Source organism: Peromyscus eremicus, chromosome 11 (assembly GCF_949786415.1).
Source record: "Peromyscus eremicus chromosome 11, PerEre_H2_v1, whole genome shotgun sequence".
Lineage (NCBI taxonomy): Eukaryota > Metazoa > Chordata > Mammalia > Rodentia > Cricetidae > Peromyscus > Peromyscus eremicus.
In genome coordinates this window covers 33,176,063-33,190,300 of record NC_081427.1, presented here as the reverse complement: position 1 = coordinate 33,190,300, position 14,238 = coordinate 33,176,063, and the positions used below count along the sequence as shown (strand labels likewise).

At 43.6% G+C, this 14,238-nt stretch overlaps 1 protein-coding gene across 1 annotated transcript in view; it reads left to right on the top strand.

Moving 5' to 3' along the window:
• The first annotated feature begins 9,662 nt into the window (after positions 1-9,662).
• Ghr (growth hormone receptor) overlaps positions 9,663-14,238 on the top strand; it is a 246,000-nt gene continuing 241,424 nt past the window's right edge. The window contains exons 1-2 of the mRNA XM_059276751.1: positions 9,663-9,788; positions 9,887-10,115. Coding sequence (XP_059132734.1) covers positions 9,663-9,788; positions 9,887-10,115 — 355 coding nt within the window. The remainder of the gene's footprint in view (positions 9,789-9,886; positions 10,116-14,238) is intronic.

Sequence of the window (14,238 nt, the reverse complement as noted above, 5' to 3'; positions counted from 1 at the left end):
CTAACTCCCAGTGGGCTCCCTCCAGCCTGAGTTTCCTGAAATGAAAAGCAGAGGTGTCTTGCACTGTTTCTCATTGGGGCAACCATGTAACAGCCAGTATGAAGAGATGAACAAAGGGGATGATAAGCACACTGAGAATTCCTGCATAAAAACAATAAGCCATTTTAAAATGTCAGAGCACAACAAACGAGAGATCATTTCAAATTGCCTTCATTAATATAATTGAGCAAAATTCTGTGAGCTTGTCTATAAATGCATTCCTCAAAAAGTGGAATATGTGAGCAAAAAGAACTATGCAATTACAAGTTCATACACATAAAAATGTCCTGAAAATATGTTTAACTTACTTAAATTCTGAATTGTCATGAATAAGAATGTGTTTTATCCCTACACCCTAACTATATGTACTTTTAGAATGTATTTTCTTTTCTAATGTGACTTTTTTAAAGCTTCCTGTTGTTTTGATCTACATTTTTTTTTAATTTTTAAGACAATATCCTTCTATGGCTGGCTGAGAACTGGTGGCAATCCTCCTGCTTCAGCTTCCCAGAGTGCTAGGATTACAGGCATAATTCACTATGTATGGCTTGATTTTCAGTTCTTTAATGGTGAGTGTATTTAAATATTTTTTAATATGTTTATAATAATAATGTTCTATTAATTTTATGTTCTTAACTATGTAATGGGTTAAAATAAATTGATTTTCTGCTTATCTCAGGTAAATGTTTTAATTTGGAGAAGAATATTCTGCCAAGCTTTGATGAAAAGAAAAGATTCTAAGTTTGGGATTCCTGCTCAGAAGAACAAAGTTATGATAGAGACCATGACCTTATGGTGGGAACTGTGGTGGTTTGAAGGAAAATGTCCCCCAAAGGCAGTAGCACTATTAGGAGGTGCGGCCTTGTTGGAAGAAGTGTCACTGTGGAGGCAGGCTTTGAGGTCTCTTTTGTTCAAGCTTCCCTCAGTGTAACTTTCAGTTGACTTCCTGTTGCCTACAAGATGTAGGACTCTCAGCTTCAGCACCATGTCTTCCGGTGTGCCACCACGCTCCCCACCATGATGATAATGGACTGAACCTCTGAAACTGTAAGCCAGCCTAAATTAAAGGTTTTCCTTATAAGAGTTGTGGTGGTCATGGTGTCTCTTCCCAGCAATGAAAACTTAAACTAAGGTAGTAGCCATCACATAGAACACCACACCAGAACAATGTGTGCAGGGAACTGACCAGGAAAGCCTCATTCATTTAACAACAAGAAGATATTGTCTGATTTGTGTTTCTGTGGCAACTTTCAATAACTTAAGTTTACTAATGTGTCTTTTTATATAAATTTATTTTCAAAGAGTAACCTACGTCACAAAACTCAGACTCTGTTATGTTTTGATAGTTTTCATTTTGGAGTCAATATTCATCATGCTTAAGGTATTCACGTATGGTTGAAATAGATTATTCCTTCTTCTGTGAATCATAAACGTAAGCATCACATTTGATATATGTCCTGAGAACTCCCAGATAAGGCAGGATTTATTTCAGTCTAAAAGTAATCTCAGGAAAGTTGGAATTGCAAGTAAATCTCAGCTCTTGTGTTCATTTGGACTACTGCTTATTTGGGAACAGTTTGCTCAAAACTTGCGTTTCATAATTCCACAAACTATAAAATTTGCAGGAAAAATGAATGCAAATAAATATCTAGATACCAAATGTTCAAATGTAGAATATCATTAAAGTGAAAATTATAGCACTTTTGAGCCAAAAGTTTATATGTAAATATATATATGCTAGTACTGGAAATTGAACTCAAAGCCATATGTAACTCTCTACCAATAAGCAATATCTCTAGTTCTCTCTCTCTCTCTCTCTCTCTCTCTCTCTCTCTCTCTCTCTCTCTTCTCTTCTTCCCTTTTTTTTTCTTATCATTTTGTGGATCCATGGTATGTGTGTATTGTCATGGAAGTCAGAGGACAACTTTAGGTGTCTGTCCATATCTTCCCCTTACAGCAGACAGTTGTTCACTATGGCATATACCAAGATAGTCATCCCAGGGGAAGAGAGAGAGAGAGAGAGAGAGAGAGAGAGAGAGAGAGAGAGAGAGAGAGAGAGAGACAGAGAGAGACAGAGAGAGACAGAGAAAGAGAGAGAGAGAGGGAGGGAGGGAGGGAGGGAGGAAGGGAGGGAGGAGGGAGGGGGGAGAATACGAAACTATGAATTTCATGTAGCTCACACTGGTCTCAAACTCACTACGTGGCCATAATTAAACTGAAATTCTTGACTCCACTTTCTGAGTGCTGGGATTCAAGTTATCCATCACACCCAATTTATGTAACATGTATTTCAAGAGCCAGCTAGTGCTGCTGCCCATTGTCTTAGTTTTATGTTCTGTTTTGTTATTGTTGTTGTTATTGTGTTTTGTTTTGTTGCCTCCTTCCTCATCTGTTTTGCTTACTTATCCTCTGGCTCATATACATATTTCCAGAAGCCACTTCACATCCTCTTTAAAGAGAAAAAAAACTAGATAAAGAAACATTAAACAGATAAGTAATGTGAATTTTAAAAAGGTAAAGATGTGGATAGATTGAAAACTCTGACACTATATTTGTTTTGGAAAATACCAATCAACAGAAATAAAGGGATTGTCATGCATCAAGTATCATGTCTCATCTATTATATAAATATTTATGATAAATTAATGAGAGGGAATACCTCCTTTCACATTATATAATGAGTACTCCTCGAATGTTCTGAATCAAATTATTGTAAGTCTTTGGATAAACACTGAGGACTGGTAGAACTAAGGCATGTGGAAGATCTAGTTCCTCACAAACCTCCATCTTGATCCCCCCTGTGGCGAGACTGTTTTCTATCCCACCAGCAGTGTGTAAGTGTTTCCTACAGAGCACCCTCCCTCAGAGGTAGCTGTTGTTTCCTTGACGGCTGTCATTCTTATGGGGATGAGATAGAGTTACAATGCAGTTTTAGTTTATGTTTTTCACGTCGTTAGTGATGTTGAACTTCTTTTCATATGATTATTGGCCACTTGTATTTCATCTTCTGATGTTACCTATTCTAATGTTCGATGTTACAGAATGAGCGTAAGTGTCCCTTCCCAGAGACACCCGGCACCACATGGTGTCTCAAAACCTTCTGGAACTCCAGTTCTAGGACATCCAGTGCCCTCTTCAGGCCTCTGAATTCTTTGCACAGACATACATGCCAGCAAAGCATCCAAACACATTGTAAAACATAATAAATATATCTTTCAAAAGATATCACAGTTTCATAGAGTAAGAGGTCACCACCTTACACCTGACTCAGGAAGCGCACAAGGCTGCTGGCCTAAAGAAAGCAGTATTGTGTGGCTAATCCTCTGTCTCCTCGATGCAGTCCCTGTCTTATCTAGGGGTTTTTGTCGGCCAAAATTAACAGCAGTTCATCTGCCTGCTTAACTGTTTCGGGCTTCACTAGGCAGGGCTGTCCCCTCGATGCTCAAGTAGCTCACTGTTCCTCCTCTTGGATTAGCAAGTTGAGACTGGATTCAGTCCCTGGAAATAGGTCTTTATATCTAATTTCTACAACAGGAAGCTGCTACAAGAGCCCTTCTCATTCCTGGTCAGATTTCTTTCCCATTTACATTCTCCCATGCTCTTATTTTCTCACGTCTTTTGAGGATAAAGGCAAAAAGCAAATATATATATATATATATATATATATATATATATATATATATGTGAAAATATATATACATATATATGTGAAAATATATATACATGTGTGTGTGTGTGTGTGTGTGTGTGTGTGAAAAGAAGAAGCAAATGACTGGAATGGGAAAGGAAAGAAAGAATAGAAAGCTCTGTATTCCAGAGGGACCTTTGGAGTACAGGCTGAGTGACAGATGCCATCAGTAGACCTTGGGTTCTGCTGTATCTTCCAGACTCCAGACTTTTGCCCTTTCCATTGTTCCCTGGCACCTAGATAGAAGCTCACCATCCCCCTCTATCTTTGGAGACACAGGTAGGGCTGAATTTGATAACAGAAAACAGTAACTTCAAAAGGAATTGTTTGGATGGGAGCTCCACCTCAACCCCTGGCACCCTGGCACCCTGGTACCCTGGCATCCCTATACCCAAAGAGTCTGGAATGTTTGGGTGGGAGCTCCACCTCACACAGCTCCTCCCCAAACCTGCCCCCTCAAAGCCCACCAAACACAGCCCCTCCCCCAGAGAGGCTCAGTCAGGACGATTGACTCCCACAGGGGAAATATAAGCAACATTCCGGAAAAGAGACTTGTGGTTCTCCATCTGTCCCCTTCTCCTTTCTGTAGGGGGGCTGGAATCACCCTGGGAGCACTTTACCCATTAAACCTGGGCTGTCCAATTTGGTCTGGTTCAGTTTGTTGTGACGGCAGAGAGGCCTTCAACAGGCCTAAAACTTATCAGGAATTAGATAAACTAGAGAGGACAATAGGATGGAGAAGCAGGCTAGTGATTCGAATAAGGTGTGGAATGGCCCGCATGTGTTTGACTTTGGAGAAAAGGTAAGTGGCAGTCTACCCTGAGAAAAGAAATACATTTAAATTTCTAATATTTTCCCCCTAGGCTTTTAGAGACAAAACTATGTATAAATAATAAAATGGAATATGATGGCTAAAGGTCTTTTAATAAATAGCACAGTCACAAAATGGAACAAGCTTCCCAGTAGAGGAGTTAGTGAGTTCCTCACTGGTATAATTACCCAGACAGAAGCTAGCTGGTTGTCTACCAGATGTTTTCAAATAGGTTTTTGTTTTTGTTTTTGTTCTGTTTTAACAGACAGAGATGGAAACATTGCTCCCCATTTTTAAAAAAATCTCTATGCTTAAATGCTGGGATGACTTTAAGGTGAATATCCATCCACGTGCCTTTTTTTGAGATCTCTCTTAATCTTCCCATGAGGCTGCTAGATGTAGTCTGGTTTCTTCCAGGTTCAGAACCTTCCTGTAGGTGGCTCCCAGTCCACTAATGAGAGTCAAGGTCATCAGTATGGTGTATTCCTGTTAGATATTATGAGCTCCAGGTAGAAATGCCTACTTTTTAAAAGTCTTCCTTGACCCCCTTCACAGTTCTGGAGAACTAGGAAATTGGTGATACTTCACATTCGCATAAGGCTGACATTGATAAGGCCTTCAACTGATCAATGGAGTCCATGCACATTCCATTTTTTAGGTAATCTGCTTTACTTAAAGTTTATTATTTTAAATGCTGATCTCATCTGTAAAATCTCTTCATAGAAGTGTCTTGTAAAACGGTTGACCAAATATCTGGGTACCACTGCCAAGCCAATTTGACACAGGAAATCAATCAATCACAGACCTCAGGATAATAATATACATGATCAATAGCTATCAATCCTCTCATTCCCTAAGGAACTGAGTCACTGTGAGATCAATCAGCAGTCTACTAAGACCACAGATGAGCCACCCAGGCCCCATGGCTCCTAAGCAACACTCATATTTTCTTTAACTATAAGTGTTATTTGGGGAGTTTTAGTTTCTTTCTTGTGGTTTGACAAAGGACATTCGTAATTGACAGAACAACAGAATGATCCAAGTAAAATCCTGGCCCCTGATAGCTGTTGTTTTAGAAAATTTATGCTGTACAGCTGTGGAATTGAAGAGATAACAAATTGACCTGGTTACCTGGATTTGAATATGCCTGCTCTGAGTTCTAATTGCTTCCACTCTCTTGAAGTGTGAGTTACATTTTTGGTTAAGCTGTCTGTGGTAGGGAGACAGAAGAGGGTGACAGACACTGTAATAAAGTAAAATAGGTCAGTCAAAGTAGCGGCCATCTTAACAAGTGCTATTTGAGCCAAGATAAGGGAACATGCAAATGTCCAGAGAAGGGATTTTACAGCTGAAGAAACAACAAGAACAGTTTATAAGTTAAGGTTTGTTTGAGAAAGAGCAGGGAGTCCAGTGTGACTGGAGTAAACTGAGTCCAGGGAAGACTAGTGGGGATGAGGAGCAGACTGAGTCCAGGGAAGACTAGTGGGGATGAGGAGCAGACTGAGTCCAGGGAAGACTAGTGGGGATGAGGAGCAGACTGAGTCCAGGGAAGACTAATAGGGATGAGGTGGAGAGCAGAAGTGTATATCCCAGAGTCTTATGTGTCATTTTTATTTGCATATTAGTTCAAATGGGGGCTTGTGGGGCAAAGGGATGGCATGACTTGGTTTTAAAAAGAATCTCATTTTTAGATGAGACTGTGTTTAGACTGTGCATTGGATCAAGACTGTTGGTAGTGAGAAGAGGAAGAATTGTTGAATCACAGAGACCAGTTGAGTCTATAAAGTACTGCAACAATAGAGGTAAGAGTCTGATGTTTCAAGCTAATTGCTTCTTGACCTCTCTAAGAAGTAACAGATGCTAAAGGTGGAGTTGAAGGGACAAAGATGAGGCAAGAATGACCACAAAGGTTTGCGATATCGGGAACTAGGTAGAAGTAGTTGCTGTCTATTGAAATGGTGACTGCACCAGCTATGATTACAGCACAGCCAGGGAGAGGGAATCAGAGTTCTGACGTGAGTATAATTGGTGTTGATATGTCCATAAGAAATCTATGTAGCAATGACTTATTGCTAGCCTGGAGATCTGTGGGCAGATGAAGGTTTGGGATATGAATTCAAGATCTCTATCTATAGATTTATTTTACATTAGATTTGGCTAACCATTTATGAAACCCCTTACTATTTGCTAAGCACTGATCTAGATATTTGAAGTACAGATAGTAAGAATATATTGTTTTCCTAATAAAATGGAAGAAATCAGCAAAGATTGCAACATATAACAAGTGTAAGTATAAAGGCTTAGATTCAGGGAAAACAAAATAATTCCACACTTGAGATGATCCAGCAAGAGCTTCAGAGAGAATGTAAACAATTGAGCTGGACTTGAAGGCTGGAAAGCTGCTGTGGGTAGACAAAGCAGGGTGTTCCAGGCAGAATACACACAGGAGTAAATGCAATTTCACTTTTTGTAAGGCAAATTATACTCTTATCACAAAGTAGTTACCTGAGTGCCTGATACATTTCTTCCTCCTAAATGGAAAATATAAAGAACACATACTACTATAGACCTGTATATGGTCATCCATGAGACCCAGGGACATTTATTTCTGGAGTTCAAACATAGAAGATACTCTTCATATAAATGACAAATTTTGTCTTGTATTGGTTACTTTTTTTCATAAAATACTTGACAAGAAGCAATTTACAGGAAGTAGGCTTATTTTTATTCCTTTTAATATTTATTTATTTATTTAATGTAGATGTGTGTGCATGCTCATGATGGGGTGCATGTGCACATGTATGCTCATGTTTGTGGAGGTCAGAGGTCAACCTCAGGTGTCCTTTCTCCATCTACTCAGTAACTTTGAGACAGTGTCTCTCAAACAGATAAGAGTCTCTAATTAGGTTATATTGATTGCCAGTGAGCCCCAGAAATCCACCTGTCTTTGCCTCCAAAATGCTGGTTGTGTACCACCAACCTACAAAGCTCCATTTGCTACTACTGTTCTCGTATGCTAGGGACTCGCATGCTATGGACTTAGGTGCTAGGGACTCAGGTCCTAGTGCTTGCACAGTAAGGACTTTAGTGACTGAAGTATCTCTCCATCCCTGATTTATTTTAACATGGAGTTGAAGAGGATCCGCCCACCATGGTGAGGAAGAGCAGAGCATCTGGTGAGATTGTGTCCACAGTCAGGAAGCAGAGAGAGAAGAGCTCACTTTCTCCTTTTCCTTCAGCCACAGCTCTTGGAATGGAGCTGCCCATCTCAGTTAATCCAATCTAGAAAGTCTCTCACAAAACGCCCAGAGGTTTGTCTCCCAGCTAGACCCTGTCAAGTTACATCCCAACCTGTTTCTTTAACATCATACATAAGCCAGCATACCTTCTCATATGCTGTCTGAGGATGATGGCATTTCTACAGAAGACAGGGTGGCATGTAAAGAAATCTGCTTTCGTGTCTCACAGAATGGAGGCTGCAGCTGAAGCCAGAGCAACATGAGGACAATCCTTCCTTGTTTAAGCGTAACCCTGAAATCACCTTGGAGCATGATCGGAACTCAGGAAATCTCCCATGAGACCACGTGACATCTCCTAGACTAGATGGAGATTTGCTCCGGGCTTGGAGAGAGGGGAAGTCGAAAGAGGAGAGAGCATGGGCAGGATGTAAAGAGACAGGCTGGTGTTGCCAGAATCCAAAGTGCATTCATGAAAGGTCACCTCAGACAGTGGAGTCAGCTTGTGAGGCCTGCCTGGTCTCCATTCCTGTCAGTACTGTCCTTTCAGTCAGCTTGGCACGCACAGACCACCCAGGAGGAGTTTTGCCTGACCTCATGGTTTCCTTTCTCAGGTTTCTCTAGGTGGGTAACTCCCCCTTTAAAAGCTCCAGAGTCAGTGAGCACCACTGCTGCTCCATCAAAGCGTGGGAACCAAAGGATTGTGGGAGTCTCAGAGAAAGCCTGCCTGGGAAACAGGACCGGATCAAGGCCACTAAGCATCCCACCCCCTGTCCCTGAGTGGGACAGGGATGAAACATACCATTTCCAGAATCTTTCCCCCTTTCTGTATTCTAGAGCCAATAAGGTAGCCGAGACACAGCCGGAGGCTCCTGGGAAGGATGCTAAGGAAAAAGTTTCCAATTGCATGATTCCTTTGGTCCTGTGTTCCTAGGTTTTCACCCGACCCTCGAGATGAAATGGGTATTTTATTCTTTTGCGGTGTTTAGTCCTGTAACTGTGACTCTGGCTCTCAAGGCAATGGGGAAAGGGCGAGGGGGAGTCCCTTTGTAAACTGAAACTGTAAGAAGGTTATAGCTAAGTGGTGTGACAATGAGCTGTCAGTACAAAGTAAACAGCAAAAAGATCGCATGACCAGTTGCTCCTGCAGATAGGAGACAGTTCTACAGCCCCGAGCTGGACTTTTGTACCTTTGTACCCTTATGCCTAGAGAAGTGAGTGGTAACTGACCTTTTGGTGCTTCACGAAAATACTGATGTACCACTCTGACTTTGGGAAGTGCTTTGAAACCTCCTGTCTGGTTAATTTTTCCAACAAACTGGAACAGGGTAGCAAGAGCCTGTGTCTGAGAGATGAACTGTACCCAGCAGTAGGTAGTTAAAATTCTATCCCTAGGTCACAAAAGAGGACAAACCTCAGACTGGACCCTAGTCCTGCTTGCTGTCCCTGCAGGCCTGTGCTCTGTAATCTAGACAGCTCTCTGCAAACATGCATGCATTCTCTGCAAGTTACCTGGTTTTTCTCCACTTTTTAACCTCTCCGACAGGGAAGCTCCTTATTATTGTGTCCCAGTGACCAGGAGTTTGAAAATCGGGGCCAACTGGGTAACCCTGAGTAACGCACGGTGGACTCGTGACACTTCCCAAGGTGTCTTCTTCCGGTCCCTGCAGGAGGTGCACTGCTCTGTGAGTGTTCTCTGAACACACAGCCAGCACTTGGGGACTTCTAGGTCCTGCCTTCTGTCGGGGAACCCGGTGGGTGGAGGAAAGCTGGGAAGTGTCCCGCAACTACCAATATTTTCCTCTAGGAGGAGCCCCGCCGCCCAGTTGAGAGTGACGCGCACCAACTCCAAACTCCGTGCCAGAAAGCTTCATCCCAGCCCCGGGGAATGAGTAGCGGGGGCGGCGCTCGGCTTGCCCCGCAGCGGGTCCGGAGCCGGCCGCCCTCCACTCCCGCTGCCCGTCGCTCGGGCAGCCTGGAACCCCGCAGCCACCGGCCCGTCGCTGAACACAAGGCCGGCCGCCTTTTCCCACCCCTCCCCTCCCTTGCTCTCCCCTCCCCGCCTCCCTTCCCGTTTCACCCCGCCCCCTTCCTCCTCCCCGAGCCTGACAGCCCACGAGCTGCCAAGCAGGGCGCAGCCATGGGAAGAGGAGGCGGTCTAGGGAGCGGCGGCACCGGCGGAGGCGGCTGCTACAGCGGCGGTGGTGGCGGCGACGGCTGCTGCTGAGCCCCGGCGACCGCGGGGACCCCGGGCTGGGGCCACGCGGGCCTGAGGCCTCGGCGCCAGCGGCCCCCGCGAGGACGCGAACCCGCGCTCTGTCTCCCGAGCCGAAGCTCCGAGGTACTGGAGGGGGACTCCCGGGAATCCAGCTCTTATTTCCCCCACTTTGTGCCAGGAGACCTAGGAGTAGACCTGGGCATGCCAACTGCTTATGAAAATGGGGATCACTTTTATGTGTTTGCCTAGATAATTTTTTTTTTTTTTTTTTTTGCATGAGTTTGAGGTGGGCTGTATTCTACCCTTCTCAAAAGTTGTTTTTGCTGATGGGTTGTTGTAACCCGATCCATCCATGTCCATGTCCTAGAAGTGTGGTGTGTGTGTGTGTGTGTGTGTGTGTGTGTGTGTGTGTGTGTGTGTGTGTGTGTGTTTGGTGCTGTGTGAAGCTGAAAGTTCATGGGGGCGACAAGGAATTGGGGGCGGCAGGCGAACCGTCCCAGCCTGGCTCCTGCTCCAAGCAGGCTGTGAGGTGTGAGGTGCAAGGAGAGGCTTCTTCCTAAGACAGTTTTGTGAGTCTTCAAAGTTTTCCCGAATGTATTTGTTTGCCATCGTCAGCGTGCCAAGCTGGGGCAGGAATTGCCCAGGCTGCTGCTGCTGCTGTCTGAAGCGAGTCCCTGTCCCCCGGGTGGAGAGACCGGGGAGACTTCTGAGGGTGGGCTGTGAGCGCGTGACCCCTGCAGCATGCCGCCTTTGCACGTCTGTGCAGAGGAGCTGGGGTCAGGAGAGTCACCGCCACCAGTCTCCATGAAGTGGGGTGGAAATTGTGGCAAGTCCAACTGTCCCAGCTCTGGACACACTCGTGGTTATGAAATCAACCAGGCTCAAAGTTCTGATAGAACTGCAGAGAGAATCTTGAGCGCTGAGCGGGTGAGTGGGGTAGGTGCGTGTCTGAAAGCGGGACCTGGGGGCGGGGGGGGGGGGCGGGCGCGGCGCTGGCTACATGTAGTGGGTTCAGGACCGGGCTAGCCACTTGTGGGTGCCTGGGGGGGAAACTATTTCTGGGCAAGGATTTTATATATAGCGCTGGGGAGTGTGTCTGCAGGACGGGCTGCAGTGCTCCGTGGTCTGGCTCTAGTGTGTGTGTGTGTTGCTGAAGGAGTGTGCCCTGTGTGGGTGCTGTGTGTATGGGCACGTGTGTGGCAGCGCCCTGGGAGGTGTGTTGGCCTCCTGAGCCAGGGTGTGGAGAAGGAGAAAGAAACCATAGACTGGAAATGGTGGTTTCTGGAGCTCTCAGGAAAGCTGAGTGGGAGAGCATTTGAGCGTATAGGAGATATGTGCACATGGGGTTACAGGACTTGAGAGATGAGGGCAGATTTGTTGTGGATCTGTGTGCCCCTCAGGGTGCTGCTGTTTGTGTCCAGGGGATAAGTGGTCTCAGGAGTGTTTACCTACCTACCCTTCAACTCCACGGGCTGTGTCTGAGACAGTGTTTACCTCTTCCTACAGAAATCGGATGTATAGTAGCAACTGTTGCTCCACGCTCCTTCCTACATGGACCACTCAAGGTGTTCCTTTATTCTTGAGATGACAGCTACTGAAATATTTCCACAGATTAAAATGTTACATAGAAATGAAATAATATAACAGAAAATAGAGTATTGGATATGTATGTGCGTGTGTGTGTGCTGTATATATATGCTGTACGCACATACATATACATATATATGCATGTATGTATATGTTGTAGTTGGAAACTATCTTTCCTTTTGAGAAGAGAAAAGTTCTGTGTTCTGGGATTAGACGCTAAGAGGCCTCCAGTCTCTGATTTTTCCCTCCAGATAGACCTCTGGATGGACTAGAAGGGTGCGTGTCAGCAAAGAGACCCCCAGCAAATATTATTTGTAGCTTGAAAAGCCCCATCCAGCCTTCGTGGCCTCCTTTCACCCTTATAAACTTTGGGCTTCACGTTAGTCTAGAGGAAATTGGTAAATCAACACTCAATGACATTTCTGTTTCTGTCACAGTGACATTGTAGTTTTGGTCTCCTGAACACCACTGAAAAGCCGATACCTAACGAGCAAAGGTGTGAAATGAAAGTCTGTAAATGCAGTGGCAAAGTGACAACATTACCGCATATTTTCTCAAAGTGAGCCCAACTTTGCCTGGTAAATATTTGCTTCAGTCAGGGTTTGTGGCTGTGTTCTTGATTATTAGTTTTTAAACAGTCGACTACACCCCATAAACCACTTTCAAATGGACACAACAGGCCTTGACTATGCTATCGCTGGCGCCTGTGTTAACATATGTTTATGGTGCTTGGTAACCTATGGGACTGTCATGTGGAGTGTCTTGTTAGCTCGGGACATAATGTTTATAGCACAATGTAATAAATGAAGCTACAGTTGCAGCCTGCTTCTGCCAAGTGCATGAAACACCCCCTTGTGGAAACAAATCTTGAAGTTGGTCCAACTTGGCCAGCCTTTTTGGCTATCTGCTGGTGAGCATTGTTAATGTACAGATAAATCTGAGAGATACAGGAGGAATGTGGGGCAGCAGATTGTTTAGCTTAGAAAAAGGCATAGGCTCTATTTGTAAAAAGCTACTAACCTGAGGATTAAGCGTCTTTGCTCTTTCCACTAGCAGATGCCATGATTTTGGAGGCGTTTGCTTTACACTCAGTCTGAGCCAAAAGACCAAGAAGCAATACATGGTTGCTCTTGAAGACTGAATTTTTAAATGTCAATAATGGAAATACGTCTGGTTCTTGGTGTGTGGCTACACAAACCTACACTTTTTTCCTTACCAAAGAAGACCACCTAGCATGTGTAAGGCCCTTGGATCAATCCCCAGCATGAGGGGGGACCTACCCTAACATAGTAATGATCTGAGTAACATGAGCACATAAATCTTGAGTTGGCGAGAACTGGAGTTTGATAAGACTGAAGTCAACCCCTCAGCGAGTTGTATAAGCAGGGAGGAATGTCCTGTTTAGAAAGTGAGGTTTTGGTTTGTTTTTTTTTTTTTCTCAATCTGAAACAGCTACATATAAGAAGTGATATAGCTGCTTAGTTTGATAACTACTTAAAAGGTAACTTTATGCAGTGTGTGAATCTCCACTTCAATGTCTAGTCTAGTCAATAACTAGTCTATCCTGGAAATAAGAAACTGAAACCTTGCTGGGCGGTGGTGGCGCACGCCTTTAATCCCAGCACTCGGGAGGCAGAGCCAGGCGGATCTCTGTGAGTTCAAGGCCAGCCTGGGCTACCAAGTGAGTTCCAGGAAAGGCGCAAAGCTACACAGAGAAACCTTGTCTTGAAAAAACAAAAAACAAAAAACAAAAAACAAACAAACAAAAAAAAGAAACTGAAACCTTACTTTCTCACTGGCCAGTTTATTCTATACCTTTCTCTGAAGAAAATTCAGCCTTGTACTAAATCAACTTATTAAAAAGGCAACCTACTTACTTACTCTTCAACTGAATCTAATCTTTCTTGCTATTTTATAGAAATCTTTCTGTATTTGAGCCCCATGTTTTTTGTTCCTAAATTCTTCTTCCCTGTTCTAGGAGTCTCTCTTACTCATGATGGCACCTTAACTTTCTCTGCCATGAACAATATGCCTCAAGTTTCCTATTCTTTCTGCCCCTAACTAATACATATTGCCTAAAACACAGATTAGGAATTCTTGGTTCTATGCATTTTTATTTATAAAGACAGCTTAATACTGATGATTTTTTTTTAGCCATCTCATTACACCATTGACTAATTTCAAACCTGTAAGGAAGATAAGATGTTCTTTTTGGATTACTGTGTATCTGTAGTTGATGTAATAGCTTCATGTGTTTTTTTTTCAAGCCTGAACTTGCTATAAATCCATACAAAGTATAATAGTGGAAATATAATTTTACATGCTATGTAGATAGCTCCTTAACTTTTTCCTCCCCATCAAAGAATGCCTACCAAGAAAATCACAGGACTAGAATTTTCTGAAGATAAGCAAGTTGCAGCTACGTGTTGCAGACAGGTTCTGACTACGATGTATTTCTTTCACGGACCTTATTGTGTCTGCTTTCATGAGCATGAGTCACTAGTGGCAATCGAACATTTATTGAAGGCTTGTTCTACCCAAGTCCCAGAGAGTGTGCCATCTGGCCTCAAATGAGGTGAAAGTACATCTAGCAGAAATGCTTCCTTTGGCAACTGGGATTTGAGATGTGAGTAGAGGACATGACTAAATCAACAAGCTG